Below are 12,119 nucleotides of genomic sequence, written 5' to 3'. Positions count from 1 at the left end.
ATTGTCTTCATGCTAATCCGTGTCAACAATTTTATCTCCACTACCCAACCCGTAACTGCCAGTCGGATGTTTTGTTTGTTCACATGCGGTGTGCTTATTGTTTAAGTACATATTACTGATACATAGGCGAATTCTCGGATGTGTGTTTTTGTTTGTCACTGGGGTTTGTCACTTGGATCTAGGATTCAGCTTTGACTCCACACGTACAGTAAAAATGGATAGATGACTTCGTCTGCCTTTGGCAGAGCCGAACAATCAAAATTTCGTAGAGTCCAGCAGTTGGTGGAGCAAAGGGAAGTCGTAGCTCCCTCGGTACCGCCTCGCCGATTGATCATGCTGCCATTTTAAATGTCTGCCTGTTGTGGAATACGCGTAATGTTAGATTTCATCTTTCACTAATCTTCGATTTTTTAAAAACTATCAACTATTAACTATCAACTATCAACTACTATTAACTATCAAGATTGCCTTTCCGCTTTATTACTGTGCATCGCCAGCGTGTCTGTCAATAAGAGAGTAGTACCAGCAAACATGCATTCATCACTCACAAGTTACGTATGAAAACACAATCAAACACTGAATGCAGCTGGCTGCTGAGATGGCAGAAAGGTGGATGCGATTTCACTGAATGTCCGCCATTCACCCGTCCACCTTCCCGCCAACAAAACAACACCAAGTAAAAAACAGATATTGTTCATTCTCGCGACAGAACGCTTTGAAACTTGATATGTGCAGCAGTGCAGACCTCCTTTCATCTGGAAGTTTGTTAATAAATCCCTACAATTGCTTGATCATTCGATCCCAGGACAAGGGCGTGCAGACCAACATTTTCCAAATCCATCCCTTTTTTCGTCTATGAGAAAGAAATATTTGGCGAAATTCCGACAGTAAGAGCAATTGTTGTAAAGTGTAAAAACTTTATCCTGCAGGTTGCTCGTAATGGATTTTGAAGGCTCCAAGTTAATGGTCAAACGTCCCGCCAGAAACCTTTGACGGAGTGCGCATTCACGGCCGCATGACCTATGGTTCTGTCGAATTTCCTTGGCCTTTAACCAGTAAATATCCAGACAATCTCGTTCTTTTATCCACTCACTCTCGTTCATTTGGTCATACAATCTGGCTTTAAACCATAACTGCAATGGTACACCTTCAGGTGTGTACAGATGTTCCAGCAGATCGGTTGTGCACTGGCGTCCCCAAGTACGGACACGAATCAAAAAAAGCTGGAGGGAACGGTCACCAGAAATATCCCATAAAACGCGATCGCGATCCAAATCTATACGATCCTGGGCCACTCTTTCTGCATTTTGATACCAAAGTCTGATCATAACAAGTTGCGAGTAGTGGTCGTGGCAGAGCAGCATGTCCCCCTTTCGGCCACGTTCTACATCGTCAGTTAGAGCTAAAACCTGCAGTATTATTATGGAAGTTGCGCTGGGGGCCTTGTAATTTAATAGAAACGGGACCGGTTTGATAATCTGGAAATTTTCTAGATTATCGTTCTCGTTAGACCAAATCCAATCGCAAAGCCAGCATGGTTGGTGCGAGCAAAACCGATCTTTAAAACCTACAAGAAATATTAACCTCATGTTAATTGTATACTAACCGGTAAGTAATACTAACCGGTAAGTAGAACAAGAACACAAAGACAATGAACATGTTTAATCAAAACCTTTATCAAAACTTACAGCTTTCGGCGCACTGCCGCCACTTGACTACAGACAGGAAACTTATATAATTACTGACTGCACTGACTGCATAGTGATATTATTGACTGTGAATAACTGAACAACCTTGACTGGGCTCACCGACATTTCGTCGACTAACACTACGTCGACCGACACAGTGTCTACCGTCACGAGGGCGACGACCAGAAAACCTAAGAAACCCTAAGAAACCCAAGAATGCTAAGAACCTTAAAAAACCTAAGGGACCTAAAAAAACCTAAAACCTCAGAAAACTGAGATGGTTTAGTTGAACGTTGGTTCGACGTCGTGACGGGTCGACATTGTGCCTGTTCGACGAAGTGACGGTCGACGAATTTTTGTCGACGAAATTGCGGGTAACCCCTTGGCTGTTCTGTTTGCTTTATAAACTTTACGTCCGCAACGATCAGGAAAAACTTAACAAGAGGGTGCTGACTAAAACAAATGTGAACTACTCTAGTTATTTGGCTCACTATGCACCTGTTTGACCAAGTAACATATTCTGCACTGTCGATCTTATAAACGTAACACGAGTGATCGCTTGCTGAACCGTGAAGTAAAAGTTATCGGTTTACGAGCGGATTCGAAGTACTGTGGCATTATGACATTCGTGTGTTTGGAATATAATGTCTGCGACAGCCGGAGGTTTAGCTAGAGGTTTAGCTTGCACGAGGTCACAGAATTCTCATAACTGAGAGGTTCTCAGGATACCCGCATCAGCGAAAGCTATACAAACTGTATGTGAATAGAAAGCCATAAACTTAAATCAAGATCTTTATTCCTTTGGTTTTGCCCCATTTAAGTCTGATTTAGTGACGCAATATACAGTAAAATTCCGCTACACCCTCCGTTCTTAGCTCTCTGAATGTTGTAAAGAGGTGTTTGTTACACAGGGGCACTGCCCTTGGGGGTGGTCATTATCTCCAGGGGGCTGGCCACATATTGGTCGATAGCATCTAAGCACGGTGCCGCTGATGTTTTGTTTATAAATTCATGTTATTCCTCCAAAAAATGACTCCGCAGCGCTTCTGTTTTCAATACCTTTTCAAAAATCTAACGTATTACTGGCAGTTAACGCTAGAGAATAAACCGGTAACTATTAATTTTCAGTGCCTTTTTTGCTGTTTTCACTGTTAGATCTGGTACTGGACACTGTGGACAGATCTGAAACAGAAACCGGAACTTTCATTGAGACCCTTCTGCGCTTATTCAGCCAGCTGTATGTAACGCAGGGGTTGACTGTATGTTGTATATTGTCCACGGTTCCACGAAAGGTGTGTGTTGTACTTATAGAGGGGTGAATGTTATGTAGAGAACCGCCCCTAAGTGTTATAATCCACCGAACAGTCTGGTTCTCAGCCGCATGTATATAATAAAGAGGTGAATGTTGTATAGGTGGCAAAACTAGGCCTCTTCCACCGTTTCCGGCTACTACTGATGTCAGCCGGCTGGTGGCTTACACTTTACGTTGTGGCTTGGCAGTGCTTTATGTAAAGCGCCGTTGTTAAGATTGAATGTATCAGGTAAACGGCAATGAAAAACAGGCAAGTTGCTGTTTATGTAAGGTCATACGTAAATTATTCGTTCTACTTTCAAAAAAGGATTGAGTTTTAAGTTATATTACATCTATATTTTTATATCTGTCTGCCTTCTGTCTATTGTTGAGCGTGTTATTGAGCGTAAACAAAAAATTATAGTTAAAAAATGAAAGTATTTTCCACTAATTAAAATATCAGAATGGATTTAAGTAATTAGCAGACCGTTATTACGACAAGAACGACTCCCCTCCACGTTGTCATCGAGGACAATTTCTAAACAAGTGCCGGCCAAGCAGATATCGCTACACTATCACTACTTGGATTGTCTGTTCAATCGAGTATGAATCTTTATTGATGTTCTTATCGCGACATAACAGTCGTTATTCCTATCACTACGGCCAAAAATGCACTGTTAAAAAAACAAACGAAATCAGTATTATCCATCAGTTTATTCTTGTCCGGTAAAGTTCCTAAAACGGCAGCCGCATTGCCTTTAATAATTGCGAGGCTATTACGCTGCTTTAAAAAAGCCGTGGATCTGCATTCCCCGGACCTCTACTTCGTTTTCCATCCAAGGAAACTGACCATTTCTCTGGCTCCTTCGCCGAACACTCCCAGGGTTTTCACGGCAAAAGGATAGAACCAGTATTCTTCGCCCAGCTGTCGATAGTTGTATCGCTTCCGGCATTCTGCTTGGTGTGCCGCTGCGCTCGTTGCCCTTGCTGACCGTTTAACGTACGACTGTGCTGACGTGTCCGCAAAAGTGGCGTCCCATACAAGCTGCTTTCCATCTCGCACTGGCACCAATGTCAATCCGTCTGGACGTTTTCCGTTTTCTCTGAATATTCCTTTCGGTTCCAACTCGCAAGGTATGCCCGCTGCTACGCATCCCCTTTTCAGTATACTGTTCAGTTCCAAATGCTGGCTCCATCTACCTTTGCTACACAGGCAGGACAATCCGTGGTGGCCATCTGAAGTTACCTGGAAGCCGCATCCCGCGCATTCATGCGGTGCCACTATTGGCGAACCAAATCGTAATCCCACGGCAATTCTAACATGTTCGTCATTCACCACCGTTCCCAAGCTTGCAGCCGGTAACGCGTGCAACCATGCCGCTGATTCTTTCTCGGACGCCGCTTTCTCAGACGCCGCTAGTCTGTTCAATCAGTGATATACCGAACTAATGCCACTGTTCAGTGCACAAACCCGTTAGTTCAGCGAGTGACCAAAATACCACTATATTCTGCATAGTTAAAATAGCCAACTAACCCAGTGGGTGACCGAACTACCACTATGGATTGCTATGTGAGCGGTTGACCAAGCTGTCACTACTGTCCGGCGCAGAAAGCCCGTTAGGTAATACGAGTGACCGAGCTTTAACTCCTATCCGGCGCAGAAAGCTCGTTAGAGAACGAGTGGCTGAACTACCACTACTGTCCGTGCACAGAGCCCGGGAGGTGAGTGGGTGACCGAGCTGTCACTACTGGCCAGTGTACAAAGCCCGTTTGGGAACGAGTGACCGAGTTACCACTCTCTCCGGTGCAGAGAGCCGGTAGGTAGGTGAACGAGTGACCAAGCTGTCATTATTGTACAGTGTTCATGAGTGACCGAACTACCACTGCTATTCGGTGCAGGAAGCCCGTTAGGTTAACCAGTGACTGAGCTACCATGCTGCTGTCGATTGCACAGAGTCCGTTAGGCACCCGAGCGACCACTACTGTCCGGCGAACGTAACCGGTTAGATAAACAAGTACTCGAGCGACCACTACTGACCGGACATACACCACCGGGCACACACCACTTTCCAGTGAAAAGAGCCAGTTAAGTGACGAGTCACTGAACTAGTGATCCAGTGCACTATCACTGTTTCGAATTTCATACCTTATAGACTGATATTTCGGCTTTCTTTTCGGGTAGGGGGTACCGTGAAATTATCTGTATGTACAGCCAAGGAAAATGCTTTCAAGGTTGAGAGAATCATGCACTGATTTTCATAGTATATTCTTGTTTGCCCTATTGCATGTACCGATAATGTTTCGGTGAAATATAGATGTTATACTAATAAAAATTCATTCAAATTCAAATAGCATGGCCAAGGACCACAAGAAACGCGGAGGCGAAGCCGAGGCTGTTTCTTGTATTTTTTTATCTGTCTGCCTTCTGTCTGTTGTTGAGCGTGTTATTGATTTCGATAATCTCAACATCATTCTGTTATAATAATTATTTCGCTTCAATGCCTTCAGTAATATGTATGCTCCCGTTCGACAAATATATCGTACAGCGAGTATTTTATCTGAAAAGTATTGGAAAGCAATATTCCGATATCGGGGATGAATTCGGGCATGTGAAAAAATGAGTTCATTACGTGCTGACACATTTCCTTCCCGACGGTAACAGAAAGCCATCAGCACCTAACAAGCCTTCAAAAACCGAAAGACATCTGTTGCACATGTTCGAAAAATTATTGATCTGGTGAGCAGGAACCGAACCATTACCCATACTGATATCCAGAAAATCCTACGGGAAGGTCCACAGCCCGTTTTCATCTGCAAACAGACGATCAGCAAACGAATACGTGCTGCGGGTTTTCAAAAGACATCCCGTGTACAGGACAAGTTGTCTCCGGAAGCAAAAATAAGCGCCTGGAGTACTGTCACAGGCTGCGAGTCGCAGTGGGGAAAGATCCTAAGCACTTTCACTACTGGCTCTTTTCGGACGAGTCTAGTTTTCGCTTAGTGGGGAATAAAGTTCAGGTAAAACTATAAATTATCTTACAGTCAGAAACTGGTATTTCAGAAACAAAAGAGCAGAACCGAAATGAACACTACCAAACATGAACGTACTGACAAACCTGGGTATCTCTAGATGCGGCGTCGGAAAGGCGAATCAGAATACCAGTACGATCTGCAGATGCCTGTTGGAAGCAACAGAAAGATAGGCCTCGTGTTTTGGGGATGCATCTCGCGACTTGGGCCGATGAATTTATTCAAAGTCCGTGGACGATTTATCAAGGAAAAGTATGTCGAAATGCTGCGTAAAGAGCTCTTTCCTGTGCTGGAGGAAATGCGCGAAGACGGCCCAGTCACGTTCATGCAGGATGGAGCAAGCTCACACACTGCGCAGTACACAATGGACTTCTTGAAAAGAGAAGAAGTTCGAGTTCCCATATGGCCCCCTAAATCTCCCGATCTTAACCCATTAGAAAATGTGTGGAGTATTATGAAAGAATACATGAACAAACGCTATTCCCCAAGAACAGCAGATGAGCTGCGCAAGTACGTGTTGGAGTCCTGGCAGTACGTGACGGACAAGATCAGTTTCGAGAAACTTTACGGCAGTCTTCCAGGACGCATCGAAGCAGTTATTAAAAACCGCGGTGCCAGAATCAGCACAAAAGGCAGATATTTTAAAAACCCGTGACAGAGGTTTATCAGAGATTTTATGGTTCTATGTGTTGGAGATCTGGCCAAAGATTTTGTTTTATTAATTGTAATTAAGCTACATTGTGATCAAGCTTGTTTCGAAGCTCTAACTCACAGAATTTAATTTGGTAGAGCTATGCTTTGCCCGGATGTCAGAGTTGTGTTGTTTATTTTCGCCGTTATGATGTTGTTGAGTTAATCGTGCGTTTGATAATTTAATGTTGAAATTTTATGTTTATTATGTTGTACATGCATTTGCTGTACATAAATTAATACGATGCGGTGAATACCACATGTACCGTCCACACCTGAATTTCTTAATAGCGGCGCTTTACATAATACACTGTCAATCCACAACGTAAACCACCAGCCGGCTAAAATCAGTAGTAGCCGGAAACGGTGGAAGATGCTTAGTTTTGCCCCCTATATAAGGGTGTACGTAACGAGGGGTTTTACTGTACTGTAGGACTTAAATTTCTGCACAGGAGCCAAGTTAGCCAAATAACTAACTGTCAACGATAATGCGGCAAAATATACAGTTACACGGTTTAAAACAAGGTACATACGATAGATACAGAAGCGTACAGCGTTACATGTGTTGTTTTGATCAGTGTGGCTTACCACACTGATGCAATGCGTTTGAGTTGATGCGGTAAACTGTTAAATTTTTAATGATAATTAAAGGAGTATCACCTCTTAACAATAAATAAGTTGTGATTGTGATTGTGAGTCCTATTGTGAGTTGTTATTGTGAGTCCTACTTTCGTGCGTTGTGATCGTTTGATTGACCTTTCCTTAAACTGTGCAACACCACTAGCACAGAACAGTCTGTTTAGCTACGAGGGCCATTTAACAGCAACCCTCTTTGAGAGGTCTGAGTGTCTTGTTGTAATAACGTGCAGAAATATCTGCACATTTAAGCACAAATTCCGTTTGCATGCTGCGTTCCGTAATTTCTTACCTTTGCACTGCGTGCAAGTTTGCCTATGGAGGATCCACCAGTTCTCCGCGTTGCGCGCAGCCACATTCAGCGCATATGTGCAGCTTGGCAGTAATACACAGGATAGAAGAATATTAGTAATAAGCAGTCTATGAAAAACCGGAGCTGACTGCAGAAACTGTCCAATACGGGGAACTTCTTCGCGGCAGTAAATGTTGTTTCGCCACTCAAAATGCACCACAAAAAAATACGCCACTAAAGCGACTGCTTGCAGTGCAGTTCCCAGCACGCAGCCCCACATTGTCACGGTTGTGGTAACCGGTGCAATAAGGAAATAAAATAAAATATTGAGCGAACACCCAACAAATGCGACGACGTTGCCGATCTTTCTACGCCACGGATATCTTTGTTTGTATTTTGCAATCCAGCTGCCCTTAATTCGGCGCATTCTGAACGAATCAGAAGGCAGTAGAAGGTAGGACAGTATCAGGGACGCAGTTACGATGACAGTCTGCAGAGCAATGAGCATGAGTCCGGCCTGCCAGTTATAAACTGCCAAAGAAATTATTACGTGATAGCGGCACACGATATAAAGGAAGTTGCTAAGGGTTCCATATAACAGGACCAAACTGGGCGGAAGCAGCTGATTGGCCTCCATAAAGCCAATGCAGTCCCGCTCCATAAGTAAACTCCTGCTAAATGCGAAGCGTTCGGGCAATTGCGCCGAAGAAGGGAAATATTTCGCAACGGACAACAATGACATGACAACGGAAGCGCAACCTGTATAGGAAAATGGCTGGGTACCGGTCCCCATTAAAATCAACAGTATGATTAACTGGATACTGGATTCGTATCTGATCTCTTTTAGCTGAGCCCCTTGAAGGTGCATATCATGAAATTCCAGATCGTTTTCCTCTTTGTATCGGGAATCCTTTCCATTATGGGCACCATTTCTCCACGTTTGGAAAAACAACCAGCAGCTAAGCAGAAACCACCAAAACAGATCTTAAATTAGTCATCAACATGCCGAGATTCTGCACAGCTGCAGCTTTAAAGTCTAATGCGGGAGTGTGCTAGTTGGCCCGCTGGAGGCAGTTAGATAACGTTAAAATTAATGGAACAATCTCACCGAGTACAAATTAGACGAGTACCAAAAATCCATGTAGTAATGCCTTGCCGTATTTAAGCCATATTACGTAGTCGTAATCTTCGTTTCGTAAGAATGTAAATGTTCTTAACCAGACAAGCAGCATACAAGTGGTCCAGTGGAATACATGACTGTAGCATGTTGAAAAGCGGGTAGCGGAACCACAAGCCGCACTTCGCATACGCAGCCAGACATTTGGGTCACGGGTGGGTAACATTTCACAAAACTCAAATTCGACGCGGGATATACTACTATACAGACGCTGGGATTATTATTTAGGTTTATGACATGTTACTTTGACACATCTTGCCCTTGCGACATTTTGACGCAGAACCTCTGGTCGCAGACAAATCACCGCAAAGGAAATTTATACGCTTAATTTTCACGTTTTCTCAATTCCGTTCTTAGGTTTCTTATGTCTTATTATTTTTTTCAAGGGCATTTTTGGTTCTGTGATTTTCTTCTATTTTACTTATGTTTCTTAAATTTTCTTGTGTTCTTGTGTTTTTCTATCAATAATGTTATTTTGTCGGATGGTTAGGGTGTGTATTCGAAAAACAGTCTCGCGATGAATTGTCCCGCCGTCGAAACCACCTCGCGACGAATTGTCTCCTGACTCTCCGTTCGGGATGTCTTGCCGACTACTGTATTTTCGAATTGGAAGCTTCCTCCGAAATCGAATCTTCCAGTGCCGTACGGTTTTGCCATTATTAAAAGGCACTTACTTCATGGCCATTCTTAAGCTTGTTGCAGACAAGCTGAGACAGCTGACTTACCGAACAAAAAATTCGAAAGGAAATACATTCTCTTTAACCCGGTTTTTAAACGTCTCGCTTTGGCTTTCCTGGAGTAAACCGCTCCATGAGCCATCGTTAACAATTCGTTTTGAAAGAAGGTGCGGGTCCGGCAACTTGATAAGCTGTCCTTGAGCGAGCCGCCAGTTCTCGGCAGAAGCTTCCGCCCAGTCCACATGCACACTGAAAATTTCCGTTACAAAGGAGAATATAAGCGGAAAAAAAGGCACTAGTGTGATCAACATCAACAGTTGCGGATTCATGTAGCAATTTGTATCCGACCAAAGATTCCGAATGAACAGAATATCGGAACCCACATCCAATATTGGCAGGGTAAATGTAAAGGTTCCAAACCCGACGATTAAACGAAACCATTGCCGAAATGGCGTACTGGCAAAATAGGGATCCGGAAACCCCAGGAAATAGTGCCCGATTTGATCATACGCGTCCAAAACAAACTCAGTAGTATATCGAAAAAGATCATGTATGGTCAGTCGAAGCAGACGTTCGATTAGGGCAATGCAAGCAATCTTCGCATTCCTGATAAATATGTTTATATAGTACCATAGGCGTAAAGCATTAGTGCATATTATCTCCACAAGCACAAGAGCAGATCTCTTTACTAATGCCAACGCAGTTTCGTCCAAATCGTCACAGAAATGGTTTTCTTCCAACAGATCGCATGACACAATGAATTCTGCAGCCGAAGTTTTCATCACAGTCACTTGGAAAGACGAATCGCTACGATCGCTACGATCGCTTTCTGCTGGTCTATGTCTGCGCCGCAAAGTTTGTCCCTCAGTCTCAGGAGAATCTTGAGAACCCGGTGAATGTACTACTACACCTTCCAAACCAGAATGTTCTGCTAATAATCCATGGCTTTCATTATCAGATTCAGAGTCTGTAGAGTAGCTAGTTTCCGCTTCGCCTGCACTAGTCGATGGCACAAGGCCTTGAGCATTCTCCACCGGTACGATGGTGATAACCGTTGCATTCTCAGCTGGTGGTTTTAGTTCAAAATTCTCGGTATTCATGATCCTGCCTGCGCCTGCTTATAAAACATAAAATTAATATAGACAAGAATGGAAGTGCCTGTGAAATAAATTTTACTGTCGCAGCTGCAGCCTTGTAGGAAATTTTGAACACGAAAATTCGTAAGTCGTTGGAAAATAAAAATGGTAGAAGTAATAAGAATTAATTCAAGTGCTGATAATTGATAAACCGAGAACGGACCGTTTCTGCAGATCTGGTCAGAGAAAGCTCCTGCTAACCGATCCCTGCTGTCCAAATTTTCTTCCTGATACTAGCCGCAATCAAGGGGATTGGTGGATTTTTACTACGATAAAAAAACGAAAACAATTGGTGCGCCGGGTATGCGCAGTCAGTTATGTTTGAACTTGTCAATGACACAGCAGCAAAAGAAAAGCAAAACTCTCGTACCAGGTTAAAGCTGAAGAGCGTGTTGCTGGTTGCTGGTTGCCGGTTGCTGGTATGATACTATGAAGTACTTACGAGTATCGGAGTATGTACGACAACTTTGTATCATTCTGTATACGACAACTATACCAGTTTTTCTGGGTGTGTGAGCCGCGCATGTAGCCGGCTAGCACACCGTACCAGTTGATAACATCAAGAACGTCCTGTTTTCATTGCGATTTCTGCAGCTGCTTATGTGGCACTGCATATTTTTGGAACGCACGGTGTGATGATTAATTGCAGTATCGCTGCTTGTAAATAATTACGGGTATCAGGGACTGTGTGTGCGCAGACAAACATCTTCAACTTACCGCATATACTGTAAACCGCGGCTGGCTGCGCCCGGGTGTTTAATATTATATATTATGCTTATTTACCGCTGTACTTTTTAAATATCCCTCGCGTCTAATTATTATGTTTTGAGTTTGAGCCAGTAGCATCTCAGGTGGCAGTTTTGCCATCGAAAAAGATGGAAACAAACTAATCACACATACTGTATCAACGGAAAAAATTGTGTATTGTATCTAAATCGCGAAGAATGTTTGCTTGTATCCCTATATGTCGGTTTTCGGGATTTCCTGTTTCGGTGCATATTGTGAGATGTCGGTTGTGGCGGTATAAAAATTACACGGTCTTGCAGAGAAGAATTTATTTACTGTACTGGTGTATTTAAGTTTGTGTGCCATAAAACTAATAACGGAATGTAGGAGAAGAAAAAACGTTGAAATCGTTAATCGTCATTCGACAAGCGCTGTTCTCCGCTGCTAAACCCGAAATGTTACCCTCAACGTTATGTTATGTTACTCTTGCCGGTAACAAAAAATTGTTTCATTGGTGTTTTCTCCTCCTTATTTTTCAGCGGTGTGGCAGCCGTGGCAAGCATTCTACCGACCTTTCAGAACTTACCTCACTAATTATTTGACGTTCTGTGTCATTATGGCAGTTTGTTAGCAGTGTGTATGCAGTCGAAAAAAATCAACTGAAAACAGGAAGAGGGTGCGACTTTTATTATTCAGACTTTCAATAAAACAGACGCAAGAAAAAAATCGTGTTGTAAGGACGGTTAGGTTATAAGTACGGTTAGGTTACAATTCTT

General features: G+C 43.2%; 1 protein-coding gene across 1 annotated transcript; it reads right to left on the bottom strand.

Moving 5' to 3' along the window:
- Positions 1-472: 472 nt before the first annotated feature.
- LOC129598428 (uncharacterized) lies at positions 473-10,949 on the bottom strand. The gene is made up of 4 exons (XM_055496321.1): positions 10,781-10,949; positions 9,530-10,595; positions 7,628-8,586; positions 473-1,567 (listed from the first exon to the last, which is right to left on the bottom strand). Exons 2-4 carry the CDS (start codon positions 10,579-10,581, stop codon positions 792-794), a joined length of 2,787 nt encoding a protein of 928 aa, XP_055352296.1. The 5' UTR covers positions 10,582-10,595; positions 10,781-10,949; the 3' UTR covers positions 473-791.
- Positions 10,950-12,119: the final 1,170 nt, after the last annotated feature.

Source organism: Paramacrobiotus metropolitanus, unplaced genomic scaffold, assembly GCF_019649055.1.
Source record: "Paramacrobiotus metropolitanus isolate TYO unplaced genomic scaffold, Prichtersi_v1.0 Parri_scaffold0000122, whole genome shotgun sequence".
Classification (NCBI taxonomy): domain Eukaryota; kingdom Metazoa; phylum Tardigrada; class Eutardigrada; order Parachela; family Macrobiotidae; genus Paramacrobiotus; species Paramacrobiotus metropolitanus.
Note: the sequence above shows the minus strand (reverse complement) of the source record. Positions and strands in the feature narration are given on the sequence as shown.